A 14,642-nucleotide genomic window follows, 5' to 3' on the forward strand; every position below is an offset into this window, starting at 1 on the left:
GATTAATCCAATTAAATTACATCTGGATAACATAGGATCTAAATATAAATGTGTGTGTATTAAACTCACCAGACTGTCCTCAAGCCTAGAGTCTCCTTTATCTCCCTTTTGCCCTGCTTCCCCCTAAAATGCCACAACAAATTAACATATATAATGATCCTGAGGGTTGCCATAAACATGACATGTTGATTGTTGGTAATACTCACTGAAGGCCCTGTTAGCCCAATGTCACCCTTTTCCCCTTTGGCTCCTGCTGCTCCAGGCTCTCCTGCATTACCTCTCTCTCCCTTATGGCCCTGGATGAAACATCAAGCTGTTTATTGAGTACACTTGAATAACTAAGTATAATCAGACTGTGTATGAACAAACCTGCTTTCCTTCAGGTCCTGGTGCTCCAAGTAAGCCCATTTCTCCCTGTTACAAAGACATATTTGCGATATATCTGAATGGTATAGTGTCCCAGCAATGGTACATGATGTATGACAATGCAGTTCAGTGTAAATTAATAACTCACTTTTGGCCCTTGCTCCCCTGGAGGGCCTGGAGGCCCCTATTGGTACAAACAAAATATCAACACAAAGACTAATTACTGGAGAAAACAGAAGGGTACATTTTCTAACTGAAATGTACCTGTAGAGTTTTTAGTCTAACAGCCAGATCAGCATTCTCTATGAAGCCAGTAGCTCCTTTCTCTCCAGACAAACCCTGCGAGAGAGACAGACGGAAATGACTGTCAGCCATCTATGATGATCAAAAAGAAATGTAATGAATAAAAGATTTGGTTAAATATTCACCTGGGGTCCTGGATCTCCAACATCTCCCTTTTCACCCTAAGGAATCAGGAATATTGTATTGTTTTAAAAGGTGCACTAACTCATTAAACTGACCTTAATGCGACTACATCTCTTAAACACTATAACTCCATCTTCTTATTATAATTACCAGCTTCTCAAAAGACAGCTTACCTTCATGCCAGGGGATCCATCAGTCCCTCTCTTCCCTTCAGTACCTGGGGTGCCCTTATCCCCCTATATGCCAAAAAAACTGCATAATAATCAAGGTCGTCTTTGTGTATATGAAAACAGAAAAAGAGGGTGAAAATCTAACCTTTTGCCCTACAGGGCCCTGTGGGCCAGGTATGCCATTGACACCATTCATACCCTTAATGAGAAAACAATGGATTTTTATTTTGTTGTCAAATATTGTGCAATGAAAATAAATAGTAGTGAATATTACATGTACGTATAAACAGTATTTGGACAATTCTGAATACTTAAATCTGCACTGACATCAACATGTCGAAGTTTGTTAGTGCACATTCCTAGTCTTGAGGTTAATAATGAATCTGTTAAGTAAATCCACACAAAAAAAAGTTGTTGTTGATTTGGCAGTAGTGTGTGCAATTGCGTGGGGACCAGGAACACAATTTCTACCAAGGAGGCCCCACAGACAGCACTATGGCCTCCAAAACTATAAACACACCTCTGTCTTGGTAATCTTTAATCAAAATCTGAAAATCTGTTTGCACTCTGGAATGACATTGCCTTCTGATGACATCAATTTGATCATTTATTTATTTGTATTTATTTACTTACTTATTTCAACTTCTTTTTATCAAACTGGTACCAATAATGATTAACAGGTCCAAATATATTTTTCTTATTTTCGAATGACATAACTATCATTTTATTATTTGAAACTAGTACTTTAGTACTTCTAGTACTTTTTGTGTTTTGCTTTAAGCATTTAATTGTACTATTTTCCACTTGATTTGATATTTTGTTGTTTTGATTATTTTGATATCAATGCAACATTCATGCATTTTTAATTTTGGCTGAAGAGTCCAGATACTTAAGGGCCCACTTTATGTGATTCACATATGTTCGTAGGCACACACATGTATATTACCTGCATGCCTGGTGGCCCTCTTGGTCCCTGTAGGGAAAATGTTATTAAGATATAACATAAGTCAATCTCATTTAAGCAATATTACTTTAAATGATATTAAGTTGTAGATAAATAATAAAATATGAGTTCATAAAATATAGTGTGGGGGGGGGGTTCTACCTCATTTCCATCTTTTCCAGGAGCACCCTGTTATTTAGAGAGCAAACATAACATACAAGTTATATTTAAAGAAACAGGTTGTTGACTGTCCACTAAATGCTAGACCTTTTTAGATCTATGATGTATAGTATAACTACTTAAATCTAATCTTTTTCTTTTCAATCAAATTAATCATCAAAATGATCCAAATGTATCTAAATTATGTGATACAGATGGCAGCCCTAAAGTGACAAAGGTTCACTAAACACAGATGAGGTTATTCAGCTAATGGGAGGGTAACTTTAGAATACACCAAAACAACAGTAAACAAGCACACAATGATCTTTTAAACATCTATTTCAGGATGTTCTGGCAGACGTCATGTAAGCTTCCAAGGATGTATTCAAGCTATCTACGGATTCGACACTTAAGAAATATTGCATAACATTTGCCTAAAATCTAATTAATTTGTACATCTTTGTGTATTCCTGCAGACACTCAACAGAAACATCTACTGTCTGTTTGTCATGTTCCACAGCACTTCTGAGAAGGACAAGGCATGGCATCAGGCCTAATGAGGTGGTTTCACTTAGGCATATATAAATACAATTTGGGATACAATAACAGGAAATGGCCTTTGAGCTTCTTGACCCCAGAACATCTGCTCCCAATATGATGGAGAGCAGGGTGAGAGTATTTTTTGCCCTTCATCATTGCGCCATTCTTTATTTGGATTAGATGTTAGTCTTAAAAAGAAAATAAGGTGCAGAACATATGTTAAGATAAACTGGCTAAGTAAAACATTGGGAGTTTACTAGAAATGCATAAAGCATCATAGTTACATACTCTGGAGCTACAAGCTCAATCACTAAGTACCCCACCTCAGACTGTTATACTGTATAATGCATTACTGTGAACAGCATGTTGAGGCTTCTTATTTTTGAGGTGATGGAAGATGAAATAACTATAAACCTACAGTATATTGTTAAAGCAAGTATTTTCAAAGTTAAGGATTTTAAGGAGGCCTTGACTAGATAATATTAAAGAGACTTGGGGCTGAGCTCTTTGTACTTGGGTTAAGGCTGTGACACACCAAGCTGACAGCAAAGAACTAGATGGCCATGTCATTATGAAAACATTTCAGTGCTGGAATGCTCAGACAATATTATGTAAAATTAGAAGAGCCTTGTGTGTGTCTTTGTTGTTTGCTTGTTTTCATCACTTTAGGTTGTTGTTTTTTAGGTTTGCTAAGCTTCACAGCCAATCAAAGTGGTCGATCTCACCAATTCAACATGCTCAAACAGCTAAATAGCTGCTGATGGTGGTCCTACTAGTGCCAGCAGTGCAGAACACATGCAAAAATGGGGTCAGCATTAGCTGACAGCTGACCATTAACTTGGTGTTTCACAGCCTTTTCCCCCTAGAAATAACCAAGAACATAACAGCAACAACAAAGCAATGCACTAAAAACCTACTCAATACAATCAATGATGTATTCTACAGCTACCTGTCTTAAACAGTCTATGGATTTTTAAAACCAAGTCATTGTGATATGGGAGCATCTGCCAAGAAAGCAAATGCAGTATGTCTGAACCCAACACAGGGTTCAGCTCAGTGAGAAGCTGCACCTGGTCTTATGAGCAGGGTCTTCAGCACAGTGTGACTCATATAGGAGTCACAACAGCTGTAGAATGAGTGAGCTCAGTACAGACACAGGCACACGAGACCATGTGAGATAGAAAGAGAGTGTCTCACTGGTTCTCCTGGGTGGCCCTGCGGCCCATCTCTGCCGGTGTTTCCTGGAGGCCCTCTGGGACCAGGTGTTCCTGGGGGACCTGGGGGTCCAGCCTGACCTTGATCACCCTACAGAAAGAACATACTGAAACTGTAAGTTTGGTTGTGGCAAATGCTAAAATAGCTTTGGGGCCAAAGATTCAAGGAGCAGATATCTATGAAGAAATATCTGTTCCAAAAACAATTCTCAATTAACAATGCAAGACACTTTAATGGCTAAAAAAGGCAAAAGGTTTTTTTTGGCTTGATTATTTGCTGTGGTCTTTCAAACATGTTTTCGTCTCTTTTGTCAATAAACACAACAATTATCCTCTGTTTGAAATTCAAAACAGGCATGCACAACATTGTAAACTGCCAGATGAGCTAATTGAGGCCAAGGATACAAGAAATGGAGAAAACTAGAAAAGCAGCAATGCATGCACAAGTCTAGCTCTTTAGATGCCTGTGAAAAGTGTGGTGGTCAGCTGTAGCCAAGAGAAAGCCATGCTCAGTGAGGGAAGACTATCTGACAGCAGAGGAAAGGTAATGAGAAAGATGGACAGAGTAAATAAGAAAGAAAGCAGAGATGCGAGCAATCACAGCTGGAGAACCAGATATTCAGCCTGCACCATCTTCCCTCAGCGTAAAGGGTTGTGGGAACAAAGTAGAAGTGGAAAAAATGACATGAAATAAAGTAAGGTATGAAGGCACACATGTTTGTGAACATGAACAAGGGATGATAGGCTGGGAAGGACAAACCTTAACCGTGAGAATCTGATTACTGAGCAGGCCTGCAGAGGCAGCGTAGGCCGGTGGTCCCTGGGAGGTCAGAGGTCATATAGAAGAAAACGGAGGCAGGAAATGACATAAGTGAGAAAGAGGAGATGATCCGGAGAATGACACTGTTACAATACATATACTGGAGGGGGATGACATCTTGTATTGTACTTCTGTGCAGAACTGAGCTTCAGCTTGAAATTGAATCCTGTGAGAGATATTCTGGCTATTCTTCTGTTTTAAGAAACCAAGCCCAAATACACCTTCTGGATATGATTAACTTTCAAAGGGCTCACATGGCGATGAGGTTTATGTTTAGAGTTGCGGTTAGATAGGCCTGCAACTGATTCACAAAGAAAGGCTACTTTTTCCCAGGAGAAACTTTTTCTTGATTTTTCTTTCTCAGATTGTCAAGGGCTTCTTTTGTGTTTGTGCACAAAAACCTACTCTGCAGGAACTGTACTGAAATGCTGTAGTGAACAACAACAGCATGGCTAAACTACATTTCTACCTCTTCAGCAGAAAACGGGTGCTTGCCCACCCACTACAACTTACCACCATAATGCTAAAGTGATCTTCATGATTCCCAAGATATTGCCATGCAGTTTTTAATATGTTGCTCTTGTGTTCTGGGTGATTACTAGATGGCTTTTAGAGGTATTCTGGGTGTTAAGTATCTACGATGTGATCTCTATAAACCTTCAAACTTCAAGACTTTTTGAATTTTTTTCTCTCCAGAAATTTAAACAAGGCTTTATCAAGTCAACATGTAAAGTTCCTCTTCCTCTTGACAAACTTTGCTTTTCTAATTTAAAGATATGTGAGTTTCTTTGAAATTCAATTAATTGTCATTTTATTAGCTCACATTTAAATAAATTGCAATGCTGCATCCTGTTTGCTTCATAAATTCAAATCCAGGAACCAAACTGGAATTTAAACAGCATTCTCAATTCAGTTCTGTATAGCACACAACCCTGCATACATCTTTGCAGAACATTCTTTTCGGCCTCCTCAGATGCCACAAAGACTACTTTGTGAGTCCTGTCTGCTTCTTCTGTGTCTCGGCAAAGGCCAAAAGTCACAAGTCAGGAGTAAGCATAAGGTCAACTATCCACCTGCACTACAAACCCAAGTCTCGCCATCTGGAAGGAAACATGGCTTTAATCGACTTCCAGGTCAAGGGGTCCTTGTCCCATGAGAGCTTTAATGGATTTCAAGGGGTCATACTCCTCCTGCTAACTGCAGTTGAAAAAGCACTAATTTGGCTCTTACATCCACACAAAAAGAAGAACACAGCCCATGGGAGAGGCTGTTTTCCTTTTCTTGACTGTTCATGTCTCCACTCTCAGTGATTTGGTTCATTTTTCACCAGTCAGACTAATGCAATGAAGCAAAAACAGTGTAGCGCATACAACACATGTTCTTTACATAAAGAAAGAGAGCAGCCAAAGCACGTGTTTCTAATTGTGCTGAATGGTCATGAGGTATGGTGGAAAAGAAGCATAGGGAGCCAAATGATTTAAATAATATATCAAGTATATAGATAGAAAAGTAGTGCGATCTTCACTGGTAAATTCCTGATTTGTCAAGGCTCACGGTTTCGGTGGTGGCAGGGGTACAGTGATGGATACCACATTGAGGTTGTAATTTGAATTAGTTTAACAGATTTTACCTCTGTTAACACCGTAATGTAAAACTGCTAGCACCCAAGCCCTGCCATCTGGGAGGAAATGGCTTTAATTGACTTGCAGTTCAAGAGGCATCCTCAGATCAGAGCAATCAGGGCAGAGAGACTTCTTTAGAGACTGAGTATGATATTAGATGATTGTGACACTCACCCTGGGACCCATGTCTCCCTGGTCACCCTGTGGAGAGAGCAACTCTTAGCTCTTACTTATAAGTTTATTTGAATGTCATTAAGTAACAAGCTCAACATGCTTCAATTAGAGCAAATCTATCATTGTTATGACTTAATGGCTCCATAAATTGCACATTTATCATGCAGGAATGTTTTGTGGGGTGAACATACCTTCTCTCCTTTCGGTCCCGACATTCCCTGGCAAAAGAAGAGAAAGATTCAAAGCGACTGATTAAAAATTGTTCTTAACAACGCAGACTATTTCCATTGCAAACCACAAGTCAAACCTCTTACACCCTCAGAAATGACTGGCAGATGTTTGAGTGGTTGAAGTGTTTGAATGAATGATTGAGTAAATGAAAACCAGTATATCACAAACTATGAAAAGAAAGATATAGACAAGTAAAGATAAAACAATGTTATGGCATTCCATTCCTGTTGAAAGCAAATATTCTGGCATATAATTTTGAACGAGTGGACAGCTGGTTTGAGGGAACGAATGATATTATTCTGGTTTTATTCTGTACAGCGGTCTGCACAGGAAACTTAGCTGAAGACCACAAAAACAACAAGACACATTCTGATTATCACAGTTCCATCATGCTCTGTGATGTAGTGTTCACTGCAGTTCTTCAAACACTGTAATTTTGTGTGCTGTTTCATAAGTGTGACCTTCGTCAAAAAAAGCAATGCAGTGCTGTTGTGGTATTTTTCAAAATATGTTAAACGTGAGAGTCTTGTCCCAAGTGCTGTTCATGTTGACATGGATTTGTGGGTAGTTACGAAAACGTACAGCAGGAATCTTGGAAGAGTTTCTGTCACTTTTTATATTTTTAAATGGATTGGAGATTGAATAGATTTAATAGATTAGAGGGTGTTATTCTTGGACCCAACAATGACGGCAGTAGACAAATCACTTGATTTTATCCTCTGATGCTTTGATTGTGATGGAGAAGATACATAAGATGATAGTGATTCCAACACACAGATGGAGAACATTTGCATAAGGTTGAGATGTGCATCTCTCTTGTTATATAAAGTCATTTATACGGATCTTCTTCATGTATGCCCAGTCAAAAACACATCTCTCTTTCTTTAATCTTCAATGGTCCTTCAAGTAAACACTCAACTTTTAGTCCTTCCACTTTTAGCAAAAAAAAAAAAATCCTCTTGAGTGTGATTTAAACCGGTGACTCTAAACTTTGATGTAATTGGCAAAAACTGTTGGTGTTCCACTGATGTGCTTCACCAGACTTGTGTTTATTTCTGAGCAATTAATTGCTCCCATGTTTACCCTTCGAATGGGTTTTAAAAGAGGCATCAACCACGGAGGCCCTGCTGGCCTCCCCCATGTAAACATATACGGGTATAAGAACATTTTTACTTAATTTGGGAAGTTAGGTGCAGAACTGGGTTCCTAGTAACTGCTAGTAAACACTGTACTTAAAGGGAAACTCCACCCAAAAATGTAAATTCTTTCATCATATACTTATCTTAATGTTTCAACAGTGTTTTAGTGCCAGGTAAATAAAAAAATAACAAGATCGCAATGTGTAATATTTTGAGAATAAAGTTAAAACTATGAGAATAAAATCATAACAATACAAGAACAAGATTGAAATATAAGTCAATTAAAAGTCAAATTATTATGAGAGTACAGCCGTTACAAATGCAAATGCCCGGATTAGAAGCACTTGGAGAAATTCCTGGTAACTGATTTGAATATACAGTACGTGGGATTATTAGCAGAAATCATGCCATGAGTCATATACTCACAGAGTATATCAGAGTATATAATATTTCACGTCTTCAAATGCATTCTTTATTTGTAGTTGGCCAGCCACCCAATAATATCTATAAGCTTTGTGCTTTTGGTACTTTTAATATAAAACATTATAGTGAAATACAAACAGTTCTCAAAATATGACTTTAATCTCATATTGCTATGACTTTTTTTACTTTTTTTCTCATACTACGACTTTGATATCATAATGTTGCATGACTTTAGTTTCAAAATATTATGAATTTAATCTCATATTGCTAAGACTAAGTCATGACTATGACTTTATTCTCAAAATATAATTTTTTACTCTCAAAATATAATGACTTTAAGTCTTGTAATCTTACATCTACTTTTTTATTTTTCTTTTACGTGGCACTAAAACACTGTTTTATCATGTTGTTCCAAAACTGTATGAGATTTTTTTTAATACATATGAAGTCAATGGGCTCCATTGTTATTTGGTTTCCAAAGTTCTTCAAAGTATGACAAGAGGGTGAGTAAATGATGACATAATTTTAATGTTTGCGTGGAGTTTCCATTTCATTTTGATTGTATCATTTGTTCTTATGGCAAAACCTTAGTAAGTCACAAGACCTCTGCAATATGTAGTTGCGAAATATGATGTTTAACTTTATTAATCCAATAAGCAGTCTTCAAATTTGCATAAAGAAAAGACAGTGAATTTAAGCTTTTCTTGTTATTCTTTATGTTAATAAATGATATGTATTTAAAAAACAATACATAATCGTGAAATACAATAATATATGTATTTAAATATGTAATTCATATTCAGAAACTGTAACTAAGATAAGATAATGAGTAATAAATACTAAGAAACTTTATAATGAAAATCTTTAATGCTGCTTTCGTAAATTATTATTTAATAACGTAGGGTTACATTTAGTTAAGTTTAATATTTAGTAGTGGGTTAATTGTAACTCAGTGCCAATTTTCACCACAACTATGCTTTTTAACTTGCGCACAGCTTTTGCATCTGGCACCTGGAGTAACCTGAGGAATTAGATCTAAACACTACTTTCCAGCATTGCACTCTTGTGAATAGTGATAGACTGAAGTTTACCTGTGCTGTACAAACCAGGAGGTGTTTCTACCAGATGTTGGTGTTATGGCTTTGTTAGAAATCTATGGCCTATGAGTCCATGACAGAATTACACAACACACAATAATACAGTTGCTTTCAGCTTGAAATGATAAAAAAAACCTACCTGGCTGCCATTTGGACCTGGAGGTCCCTATAACAAGAGAGAAATTATCATTACTATTATTTCATTTTTACAGCTTAATGAGCATTGTGTTACAGTGTGTTAAACTCATCAGCCTACAGATGACTGGAGTTGTACTTACAACTCGATGATGTTGTACTTACAGGTTTACCATCCATACCCATTGGACCCTGAGAGGGAAAGAGACAGAAAAAGACTCAAATGAGTTTTTATGGTTATGTACTTGTACATTCGATTTGAATTTTCTACTTCGATAATTTCTTCCCAATAGTGATTGGTATCTGGGTAAAAGGGCTATTTGAATAAGGCCGGGTGGGGACTTGGTCCTATACATCGGATGTTTATTGGATAGAGGCAGATCTAAATGCAAGCCTGCTGTTGATTGTAAGAAAGGGGTGGAGTTTAAGCAGACTAAATGTCTAGAGGTGTCCGGCATACATCACCAGAGAGAAGTCTGTCATTGCACTTATGACATTCTTATAAAAAATTATGAGGTAAAAAAAGCACTTTATTTGGCCTTCCGAAAGTAGATGCATATATGAATCTTTAAGATTACTTACAACAGAACAGCAACGCCTTTTATGGACGACCGTTTCATGGAGGTAACGGAGGTAATTCTGAATCTGCTAAGACAATCTGCCACTTCTGAATCAGCTACTATAAGAATGTTTCGTCATTAGTTTAGGTATTTGCTACTGAATGTTCAAATGCGGTGTTTTGCACGTTTAAGAGAGATGGGGCATAGAGGACCTACAATAATGTACAGTATTTAAAAAATGTTTTTTTTTTTTTTTTTTTACATTAAATCATGTCAATATTCTGTTACACCAAATGCACAAAATTATGATCTTTGAAAAAGCATCATATGACCCCTTTAAAACAATGTGTCAATATAATATTTTATACACAATGTAAAATTAGACTAAAATCAAATTTTGGGATAAAGAGAGATTTCTGATCATTCTCTGACTTGCATGTCTTTATTCTTATCAACATGATTTTATTCTGAATCAGGGAATGCAGACAATAGATCTGTGTCTTGCTCTGGTAATGTGAGCTTGTACTTTCACAATGGACAAGTGACAAGAGAGCATGTTGCACATGTCAGTCTATTCAGCGTAATGTAGAAGAAACGGATGACTGGTGTGGTGATGGTTCTGAGTGCGGTTGGAAATCCGGCAAGGGCCACATGTGGTGCAGTCTTGCACACGGTTCAGTTGGAGCAGCTCTCTTGTTATGTTTGGAGAGACTTCACACAGGGCAATATTTCCCAGTTGATCTTTATGCGGAGAGGAGGCTGCCAATGCATGCAAATGATCGCATCTGGATTGCGATGGCCTGTCAGGGAGGCTTCAAGCAAAGCTATTGGAAAGAACAATAACTCTCTGTTCTGTACGAGTTGTGTAAGTGTAGAGGTTAAACAATTTGAGAACAACTTCTTTTATATATATAATAATGGAAATACAATGTATTTAAATAAGAAGATTTGATGTGATTAAAGGTGCAATAGGAGATCGTGGAAAATGCTAACATTAGCCCGATAGCATTAAAAGAGTTTCCCACCCTCGCAGCAATCGCCGTCCAAAGCCACTCCCTGTGAATACATTTCTGTTTACAGACCAGAATACCAGAGACAACATTACTACAATAGGCTACATCAGCTGTTAACAATTCCAGTCTATGTTAACAAAAAGTGAAGTAAACCCCTGCTAAGGGAGCAGGAATCAAAGAACACTGTGTAGGGATCATATCGATTGGAAAACAGTTCATTCTCGGAGTTCACTTCTAACGAGTTGTTTATCTGAATCGCGTGTGTAAACTAAGCGTGCCATGCAAAATATGTGCGCGGGGAGTGGAATTGGAAACTGCTGGGCTACAGCATGTGTCATTTACCAGCGAGAAAACTTTAAAAGTACTACAAAACCAGGAAGGAAGACCAGATTGTTGATGTTTGTCTGCCATTCTCGCTCTGTCTGCATAGCGTGCGTGAACGCGCTGATGATGTATTCTGTATGCACGAACAGGGTGCATAGAGGTATGCAGATACATACGCTGACAGGCAGGTAGGAAAGCTATTTACGATTGTACGTACATTTCTTGGTCCTACACCTTCGACAGAATATATAAATACAGATAAATACATTTAGACCATTTAACTTAATGATTGGTATCGGGATGTGAAAAGACTTTTAACCAGTATAACAAAAACATTTTCTGAAGACAATCACATATTGCACCTTTAAATTAGCTTATCTAATATTGATAATTGGAACTAATCTTTCTGAGGTTCATGTTTAATAGGTAGGTTATGCATACAGATTAGGGGTGTAACGGTACGTGTATTCGTACCGGACCGTTTCGGTACGGGGCTTTCGGTACGGTGCACGTGTGTACCGAATGACCGAATGCAATATTTTGTTTGCGGAACATATACATTTTCATGTTTCCAAACGAACATATTAAGTGGCGGAAGTCTCCGCGTTCAGCGCAAATCGCGCCCTGCAACTGATTCTAAGGCCGGTGACACACTGGCTGCGTGGCGTGAGCGTGGCGTTTCTGCTGTTTGTCAGTTGCGTGACACCTGCTTCACGTTTTCTGTGTCTTTACACACCAGAATGGTGTCTGACGCGGCGCTGACGCGCTGCTGCTACTGTAGGTGACAAAGAGGGATAAAGGGAGACCGCTGAGGCGCCGACAGACCAGGATCTTGTCTTCACTACAACAATATCTATACTTCGGTACGGTGGAAGTCGTGGCCTAATGGTTAGAGAGTCGGACTCCCAATCGAAAGGTTGTGGGTTCGAGTCCCGGGCCGGCAGGAATTGTGGGTGGGGGGAGTGCATGTACAGTTCTCTCTCCACTTTCAATACCATGACTTAGGTGCCCTTGAGCAAGGCATCGAACCCCCAACTGCTCCCCGGGCGCCGCAGCATAAATGGCTGCCCACTGCTCCGGGTGTGTGCTCACAGTGTGTGTGTGTGTGTTCACTGCTCTGTGTGTGTGCACTTCGGATGGGTTAAATGCAGAGCACAAATTCCGAGTATGGGTCACCATACTTGGCTGAATGTCACTTCACTTTCACTTTTCTTTCATGTTGAGCATAAATATAAAGCCTACTGATAAAGGGCACCGTCAACAGTATTGACGGTGCAATACGCCAGTGTGTCACCGGCCTAAGGTTTTCAAAAGGCATCACGCGAGTGTGAACATCACTACAACTAGGAAAAAAACGATTGTAATTCAAACGCCGCTCCCGTCGGTATTTAAACAGACCTTTGCTCTTAAGTCCGATCGGTCCAACGCAATAACGAAATCTGAGCAGGTCTAAAAACTGAAACTGTTGATGCTGCACTTTACACTTTGGAAAAGTTATATATATATATTTTTTAAATATGAGCAAGCTGGGATTGGTAATGCTGCACTGTAATCATAGTTATTTATTTATATTTTTCATTATATTTTATTATATGATATTGGTTTGAGACTGAGAGTATTTTATTTAGTGGAGAACTTTGCAGCAGTATTTTATTTCTTATTCTTTTTTTATTTTATATATATTTTATTAAAAAGTATTTTAAAAAGTGTAAACAAATTGTTAAAAAAAAGTTTATAGTAATAAACAACCTGCAGTTTAATGTTTGCATTTTTTTCCCTTACTGTACTGAAAATGAACCGAACCGTGACTTTAAAACTGAGGTAAATACCGAACCGTGATTTTTGCATACCGTATTTCGCTTGTTTTGTTTTCGCAGCATTCCTGTGTTTACAGTGGAAGTTCGAGGCAGCTGTGCCGGCGAATAACACACGTCATAACCAAACGTTATGTGATTGGCTAACAGGTACACCAATGATTTTAAACTTCAGACAAGCGCCCCCCACGAGAAAGAAAGCGCTTGTCAATTATGCTCTTCCAGACTCTGTCTATGAAGCAAAGCGGAGTAGCAGAGTTTGGTATTACCAGGCTAAGAAATGCTGTTAATGTTGGATAATTGCTGTAAATAACATAAAGTACGAGGACTGCTTCGCTATGTTTGTTTTCTGTTATTTTACAGGTTTGTTTATTTCACCCAGGGATTCCCCTTTGGTACCAGAGTACAGTATCTATGCTAAAAATGTTGCGTTAATTCTCTTATATTAAAAGACATAGAATGAAATAGGTGAAATAGGTATGGAATTAAAGATATAGATTTTACTACATGTTTATGGGATTTAAATCCTGCCATGATTCAAAACTGAAAATACAGTTCTGAAAGGTTGAAACTAAGTGTTTGAAAACTCAAAATCTTACAAAAAAAAGTTTTGCAAGATCGAAAAATAAGATTTGCAAGCTTGCAAAATGTAAAAAAAAATAAAAATATCTCTGCAAACATTATGTTGTTTTTGAGATTTCCTTCTTCAGAACTGCAACATTTTTTTTACGATGTTGCGCAAAGAATTTTTCAGAGTTTCAAATTTGTCAGTGTTCTCCCACTGTATTAGATTGTTTTCCAGGTTTGAAACCTTGTAAATGGTGATCTGAAAACTGGTGTGCGAATTTGTGAAATTGTTTTTTGAAACTCTGAAAACAGAGCTTTGCAGGCTTGCAAAGTGGTAAAAAAAAATTACATCTCTTCAAACGTAATTTTGTTATTGAGTTTTCCCTATTCAGAAGTGCAACACTCTTTTTAATGGTGTTGTGCAATCATTTTTTCAGAGTTTCGAATTTGTCACTGTTCTCCCAGTGTATAGTTTGTTTTCAAGATTTGAAACCTTGTAAATAGTGATCTGAAAACTGGTGTGCGAATAGGTGAAAAAAGTTTTGAAACTCTGAAAACTGAGGTTCGAAAGGGCGAAAGTTATTACGTTACATTACATTTGCACTCCTATTGCAGACTATTTTTTCAGAGCTGAGTTTACAACACCCACTTTGCGGAGATACGCACACACAGTTGCGAGCTTGCGACTCACGTGATTTGTGGCAGCGTTGTCACGCAGCTCAGCTCTGAAACTCTGAAACTCAGACTGAGCGAAAATGAAGCTTCGCAACCTCGCAACTAAAAAAAAAAGCCTGGAGGGAGGGCCTTCTGCTCTTGGCCAATGCTTTGCTGTCTGCTGACGTACAGTCCAATCACAAGTCGTATTTACTGGAAAGGTGGGATTGACCGACTGCTCCGCCAATGAC

At 38.1% G+C, this 14,642-nt stretch overlaps 1 protein-coding gene across 1 annotated transcript in view; it reads right to left on the bottom strand.

Annotated features, from left to right (window-relative positions):
* Positions 1–14,642, bottom strand: part of LOC132130534 (collagen alpha-1(XXIII) chain-like) — a 104,801-nt gene that overhangs the window by 4,877 nt on the left and 85,282 nt on the right. The window contains exons 6-21 of the mRNA XM_059542257.1: positions 9,625–9,651; positions 9,464–9,490; positions 6,626–6,652; positions 6,435–6,461; positions 4,579–4,638; positions 3,802–3,909; positions 2,068–2,094; positions 1,909–1,935; positions 1,108–1,161; positions 966–1,028; positions 795–830; positions 631–705; positions 515–550; positions 370–414; positions 207–296; positions 70–123 (exon numbers count right to left, since the gene is read on the bottom strand). Coding sequence (XP_059398240.1) covers positions 70–123; positions 207–296; positions 370–414; positions 515–550; positions 631–705; positions 795–830; positions 966–1,028; positions 1,108–1,161; positions 1,909–1,935; positions 2,068–2,094; positions 3,802–3,909; positions 4,579–4,638; positions 6,435–6,461; positions 6,626–6,652; positions 9,464–9,490; positions 9,625–9,651 — 783 coding nt within the window. The remainder of the gene's footprint in view (positions 1–69; positions 124–206; positions 297–369; positions 415–514; positions 551–630; positions 706–794; positions 831–965; positions 1,029–1,107; positions 1,162–1,908; positions 1,936–2,067; positions 2,095–3,801; positions 3,910–4,578; positions 4,639–6,434; positions 6,462–6,625; positions 6,653–9,463; positions 9,491–9,624; positions 9,652–14,642) is intronic.

The sequence above is a fragment of the Carassius carassius genome, chromosome 47 (genome assembly GCF_963082965.1).
Source record: "Carassius carassius chromosome 47, fCarCar2.1, whole genome shotgun sequence".
NCBI lineage: Eukaryota > Metazoa > Chordata > Actinopteri > Cypriniformes > Cyprinidae > Carassius > Carassius carassius.